At 47.7% G+C, this 7,175-nt stretch overlaps 1 protein-coding gene across 1 annotated transcript; it reads right to left on the reverse strand.

Moving 5' to 3' along the window:
- Positions 1 to 1,006: 1,006 nt before the first annotated feature.
- On the reverse strand, positions 1,007 to 6,922 carry LOC114700709 (LYR motif-containing protein 2-like). Its single transcript, XM_037210475.1, has 2 exons — positions 6,840 to 6,922; positions 1,007 to 1,313 (listed from the first exon to the last, which is right to left on the reverse strand). Exons 1-2 carry the CDS (start codon positions 6,920 to 6,922, stop codon positions 1,049 to 1,051), a joined length of 348 nt encoding a protein of 115 aa, XP_037066370.1. The 3' UTR covers positions 1,007 to 1,048.
- Positions 6,923 to 7,175: the final 253 nt, after the last annotated feature.

Consider the following 7,175-nt stretch of genomic DNA (forward strand, 5'->3'; position numbering starts at 1 on the left):
CCCACAGCCAAACATTAGGTGGAGTTCAGAGAATCCTGCAGAAGAGGTCACATCTCACCTTTCAGAGAGGTCAAGGAAACCACAAGAAAACTCACAGAATCAACTAACCTGGGCTCATAGGGGCTAAAAGAGACTGAACTAACAACCAGGGAGTCTGCATGGGACTGACCTAGGCTCTCTGCATACATGTTACAGTTGTGTAGCTTGGACCTCTTATGGGACTCCTAACAGTGGGAACAGGGGCTGTCTCTGACTCTTTTACTGGTTCTTGGGATGCTACTCCTCATACTAGGTGGCATTGCCAAGTCTTTTTTTTATTGCAAATAATATTTTATTGTACAACACACTACATTTGATATACCCAAGTACCAGTTAATGGATATTCTGAATCCAGTATCTGGTTATCATGAAGAATGCTGAACTCATGTAGTCATGGTGGCACACACCTTTAATCCAAGCACTCAAGAGGCAGAGGCAGGTGGATCTCTGGGTTTGAAGCCAGCCTGGCCTACAGAGTGAAAACCTATCTCAAAAAGCAAACTCTGTATACACTTTCTATAGGCATGGCTTCAGATTCAGTTCTCTTGGTTAAAGCCAAGAATTGCTGCAGTTTGAAGTAACTCTGTGTCACCTTTTGTTGTTGTTGTTATTGTTGGTTTTTGTTTATGTGCCACAGTGCCTGTGTGGAGGTCAGAGGGCAACTTTCTGTGGTGGTTTCTCCTTCCACCATGTGGGTCCCAGGAGTCAAACTCAGGTTCTTGGCCGTGGACCTGTTTGTGACAACCCCATCTTGTTACTTTTCCAAGACCTAATAGTCTGTTTTCCAAAGTGGCTGCTGATAGTCTACCTTCACCTGAGCAATGCATGGTTCGTTCCAAGCTTCCATCTTCACATCAGTTCACTTTGTAATTGCAGCCACCGCAGTGGACATGTTAATGCCTTGATGAGCATTCGTGGTTAGTGTGATCATCTTTCCATGTGCTACTGGTGCTTTGTGACAGTAGCTTTGAGCCTGTGCAAAACGCATGGAGATCTGAAAACCATTCAGTTAAGATTTTGCTAAAGTCAATGTCCTTTCTAATTCCTTTAGCTGCATATTGCCTTGAGTAATCATCATACGGATTTTATCCTCTTCCGTGGCACTTTTGTTTCTTTTGAATTCTTCCCTGGCCCAGTCCTGAAGGTACTTTCGGTCAGCCTCGCTTGGAACTTGCCTAATCGCTCGCAAAATCTTTCTGTAGAGGAGGAGGACTTGTTGCCTTCTCATGAACTGCTTCAGGGTCAGCGCCGTGGGAGGCAAGCGACTGCCCAGTCTTAATACATGGGGAGGTGCTTAGTCTTACTGTAACTTGATATGCCATGTTTTGTTGATACTCATGGGAGGCCTGCCCTTTCCTAAACAGAAGTGGAGGAATGGATTGAGGGATGGGAATGGGGGCAGGGGTGGAGGGCTGGGAGGAAAGGAGGGAGGGAAACTGCAGCCAGGCTGTAAAATAAATTCACACACACACACACACACACACACACACACACACACACACACACACGTTGCTTTTTGAGTGCCGGCTAGCTCTGAGCCTGGGGACACCTGGGCAAGAGCCTTGCAGGCAGAGGGAGCAGCAGGTGCAGAGACTCAGAATGATGGCACCCAGCCCTACCAGGACACAGTGAGGTACCAGGGTGATGGGAAATGAGGGAGAATGACAGCTGACCAGGACCAGGGGCCATAGAGGACAAGAGAGCCATGCTGGTCCCTGGGCATCGTGGTGAGAATTGGACATCTGTTTTAGTCTAGAGGGAGGCCATCCTTGTAGCAGTGGTTTTGAGCAGAGAATAACCAAGTCATCTCAGATTGGAAAGATGGTTTTGAGGAGGAGAATAGGAGGTAAAACTGATCTGGCATATCAGGGACCCCAAGCAGCACTTTCAACAATGTCCTAGAGGGAGGCCAGGAATCTTAAAAGAGCTCTGGCACCTCTTTCTTTGCTTCCTCCTAAATGAGCACCTCGGCAGAAAGGAGACACCTGGGTCCTTGTGGTAGGACCAACTGAACTTACCAGCTCCTCCCTCTCCCCAAGTTTCTGCCCTGACTCCTTTAAAAAAAAGGCCCCCAGACTAGTAACTCAGTGATACCCTATTTCCTGGAACCCTCCTGCTATGCAGGAGATCTATGGACATGTTAGCATACTCTCTCTCCTTTCCTCCCTCCCTCTTACGCTCCAACCTATGAATCTATAATAACTTCTCTCTAAAACCCACTTTCCATGGTCATGAATTTTCTTCTTCAAATTTTTGAAGAAAAAAGCCAAAATCCACTGGCTGGAGGCAGCTTTGGTGGCCATAGAAGTTGGGGGAACTTAGGCCCCTGAAAGAGGCTCCATCATTCTTAGAGACACCCTCGTAATTCCTGTATCATTTCTCTACTGTGTTAGGAAAGATGAAGGGAGGAGAGGAGACGGGGCCAGGGTCGGGGAAAGGAAGGCTGCTCAGGGATGAAGAAGAAAACAGCAGTGACGGGCAGGGCCGGTGCGAGGGACTGGGGAGATGTGCTTGATTCCTGGACCAACGCTGAAGTTTGGAAATGGGGAGGACTGGTGAGAGGAAGGGAAGTGAAGGATGCCATGGATTCTACAGTTTCCAGAAGGAGTCCCCAGAAGGCAGACGCAGGCTGAAGCTGGAGATGTAAATTGAGCGTCTCATCCTCTAGAAAGGCCTCGGCAATCTCCTTGACTTCAATCAATCTCTCTGTGTGGTGTGACTAGGCCATGTTTAACCACGGTATAGAATATGTAAAGGGATACAAGGCTGTGTTGGGGACTTGCTTTGCATTCTCTTTTGGTTTGAATCCTAGCATGCTTCCCCAAACTGATTATGAAGAATGTAAAATGTTTTAGACCCCCACTGTACCACCCTGCTGCACACGTGGCGGCCGCACCCTGCCTGTCTGAATGTGCACCTCTGATCAGTACTCAGAGATGCGGGTGCAACAGGAAAATCGCCCCACGGTGCCCATTGATGTCCTGGCAACAGATGGGTTTTCATGGCGGTCAGTTACTGACGCTGTGAAACAAAACCTCAAAGAAAGAAACCTGTCAGCTGGGATTAATAGTAAAAAGAATAAAAATATCAGCAAGTGGGAAAGAAAGTGATTAAATAATACATCAGTCTTTTATCAAGTTAGACAAAAATTAAGAATATTTGCAGGCTGGGCTTGGCCTGGGCCGTTGAAAACTCTCCCACACTTTCTACTCATGAAAACAGAAGACAAGCACATCCAGAGAGGCCAGCAGGAACATCATCACTTCTAGGTGATAACAAATCAGCCAGTTCTGCACAACCTCAGTACCTGGACCAGTCTCTGAACAACTACCATGTGACAGGAACACTTGGGAAGTGTAGGCCTGAACACTAAGTATGACCCTGTCTTTGCTCGCCCATCCCCACCTCTCTGCCCCTGCCTTCTCCCTGGCCGTCACCTGTAAGATTCCACACAGATTATTTAAGAGGCATCATACAGATCCCCAAACTCCCTTAAAGATGAGGTGGGAATACGCAAGTCTGTTATCTGGATGCCACAGGTGGTATCATTTGGCTCATAGATCTGGCCCAAGGTCAAACCAAGGTCTGGCTTTTTTTGTTGGTGAAGTCATGAGATAAGGAATGTACATAGATATAGGACCAAAGCTGGCTTGCCAGTACAGCAAGACTGACTGGCTTAGCCATCCCTGGGATCCTCTTGCTTCTGCCTCCTTGCTACCAGAATCACAGGAAAGCACACCACACCTGCTTTTTCATATGGGGTTGAGGATCCAAACTCAAGGTCTCATGCTTGTCACAGCAAGCACTTACCCACCAGCCATTTCCCTGCGCCTATCTGTGTAACTGCACTCAGACAATCCTCCTCAGCAGTACCCACCTTGTCTCACCTCTCACCGGAACCAGCAAAGATTCTGTTGCCATAACACAGGCTTTGCCCAACAGTAGCCCCTGGCAGATGGGATGACTCTTGTACTCCTGGAACACATCATCGATCGATTTGGTGTGCCATCCCCCAAGCTGCTGGAACGTCACTGCTGGAACCACCACTCCAGACTCAAGGGCATATCTGCTCTTTCGTCTGACTCATCCACACTTGCCTCTTCCGTACACCAGGGCACTTCTCCATCCCATTCTTTCTGGCAGTTGTCACTCTTTCCGCGGCTAGCCTTGCTCATGAGGCCAATGATAACAATCTATTTTTCCCCCTAGCAACCTGCCTTCTCAGCTCCCTCAAGGAACAGATGCCTGAGGTCTCCACAATGACAGCTAACTGAATGCTTCTTCACTCACACCCTCTGCTGTGTATGACCCCCCAACTTCCAACTTCTCCCTCCCCACTTAGTCCCAAAATCAGCAGGAAGCCATCTCAAGAATTTGGTGCCCTCATTCCACGACCACCCCCTGTGACTTGCTATCTATAACTCACCTTTTTATAATAATCAAAAATGGGGAATGTTAGCATTCAGACCCACCCCTGGCTTGCCAAGCACCCTGACAACATCATCCTATATAAAGTCCCCTTTAAGAACCCCCCTTCTCTTCCTTCCTCTCTCTTTCCACCAGAGCAATGCACCTCCACACCTCCATGTGCTCTCTCTTTCTTTCTCTCTCTTTTCCTCTCTTCCCTTCTCCCTCCCCCTTTAATAGTATCATGTGAGAGCTATCACACGGTGTGAGTGACTTTCCACCGTGCTCCTCGGCTGCAACCCACCAAGACTTTTAAAATACAACAAGCTTAAGCATCTGAGACTTCAAAGCCCACCCCCACAGTGACACACTTCCTCCAACAAGGCCACACCTCCTAATAGTGCCACTCCTTTTGGGGGCCATTTTCTTTCAAGCCACCACACTGGCCAAGTGGTTCTTGGGCCTTTGGAGCTTGTTTACAGAAGGAATATGAAAGAGTTTGACAAAGTAAGCTAAGGAAGACCCAAAAGCGGAAACCTGGGTGAAAGTTTACAAACCAGTCGGTGACAGAAAACATGGACAGTATTCTAAATGTAGATGAGAGCTCTATCAACAATCAAACTAGAGCCCATTTGTGTTCAGTTCTGGCAATGGCCATAGTTATATTTTGCCTGTGTCCTGGAAAATTTAAGTGAGGCCAAACTCAAAAGTAATGGGATAACTGATGTGCAAATGAGTTTCCAAGACAGCATAGCCTTCAGGTAGTAAGCAGCATGGTTGCTGCTGGCTGCTTTTGGTCATGTTTATAGTGAAAATTGGGACTAACCAATAATGGAGCAGAAAACATGGAATTTGGGGCCATGGGTGTGTTCTAGAGTTAAGGAAAAAGTCAATGGAGACAGTGCTGTAATTGTTACAAGTGTTGGTGTCATTAAAAATAAGCAGCCCATTTGCACTGGACTGAAAGGAAAGATGCCATGAATAGTTTGCACCAAGATTCCAAAGAAAAGTCTACAAGGCTAGGCTGTGTATAACAGGACCAAAATCCTCGAAGGAAGCCCCCCAAGGGCTATGAAGCCGTGAGGAAGAAGCCTAAGTAGTTATTGTGACCACAGAAGGTTGGAACTTCCAGGAACATGGAATACTGAGGAAAACTACAGGCAAAAAGAACTGAGTGGAGCAGGCCCAAGAGAGCGGCCATGTGTGCTAAAAATGGCAGCGCTCTAGAGGCAGAGGTAGCCAAACCTGTTGGAGCCTTGATACTGACAGCACGCACATTCCCTGAATGATGGACACAGAGCTACACATTTTGTTTTCCCTTGCTAGGCTTCAGGATTGCTTCAAAACAGTCTTTCCTTGCTGTGGTCTGTTTCTCTCTTTCAGAACAACAGTGGCTTCTTTTGTGCTATTGTGGATTGAAAGTCTGTGATTTTTCTCTTTTATTTACAGATAGAAGGTTGCCTGGCCTCTCAAAAGAGACTGTGGGCTTTGCAAACAGTTCGGGGACTTTTCAGACTATGGGGACTTCTGTACTTGGCCCAAATACAGCTTGCATTATGAGATGGCCATGAACTTTTGGGAGCCAGGGCTGAAATGTCATGGATTGAAACTGAAATGGGTCCCCCTACAGGCTTATGTTTTGAATTCTCAGTTTGGGGTACTATTTAAGACTGCAGAGCCTTTAGGAGGTGAGGCTTGGCTGGCAGAAGTAAGTTACTGGGAGACCCTTAAAGATAAACACACCCCTAATTCCAGATTGCTCTCTGGTTCTCTGCCATAGGACAAGCCTCTGCCACATGCTCACTGTGCACTCCACCCCACTGGATTATATTCTCTGCAACCATGAACCAAGCCTTCTGTCCCTTAGGTTGTCTCTGTCTTGGGTGCACCAACAAGAAAGTAACAACAAGCCGGGCGGCAGTGGCGCACGCCTTTAGTCCCAGCACTTGGGAGACCGGCAAGCAGATCTCTGAGTTCAAGGCCAGCCTGGTCTACAGAGTGAGCTCCAGGACAGCCAGGGCTACACTGTCTGTGGATGAAGAAATCACATAGACACTAGGCCAAATGGTAAGCTAGAGTGCCTGGACTGTCCAAACAGGTTCATAATCAATGATAGTCTAAATATAGGTAGATGCAGGGTCAGAATATATTTTACATAGAACTCTCTTTTGTGTCCAGGAGTGGCTCTTTGTGAAGGAAGTTCCCGTAGAGCTACAAGCCACGCGGGGAAGATCCAAAGGCCCCTTGGCTGTGAAGACTGAGTCCCCCTTCTCCTCATGCTGTCTTCTTAGACCCCGAGGGTTACACACACACCTCGGGGTATGAAAGGTCTTTGTGTTTGTGAGTTGTGTGGATTTGGTCTTGTCTTTTGAGTTTCCCAGGCACAGACATACCGTAAACAGAAGCACACAGGGAAGTGCTGTTGTCCCAAGTCCCTTGACTCCAGTAGGATTTCCGGAATGAGCTTAGTTTCCATGGCCACGGTGTCATCACGGGGCACGACTTCTCTGCAGGCGCACAGTAATGAGAACCCCCAAGAGTCACCTTGAACACCACTCAAGTGAGTGAACAGAACCAAAGTGCAGGTGGGAAAGAGGCCTCCCACCAAGGTAATCCAGTCAGCTGCTGAGCACGGTGATCCGACTCGCGGTGATCCGACTCGAATAATTGACCGCTTCCATTTCACTTTCAACCGGGGAGGTCTGCTGGAAGCCAGGACATCCAGGAGA

This window comes from Peromyscus leucopus, chromosome 13 (assembly GCF_004664715.2).
Source record: "Peromyscus leucopus breed LL Stock chromosome 13, UCI_PerLeu_2.1, whole genome shotgun sequence".
Lineage (NCBI taxonomy): Eukaryota > Metazoa > Chordata > Mammalia > Rodentia > Cricetidae > Peromyscus > Peromyscus leucopus.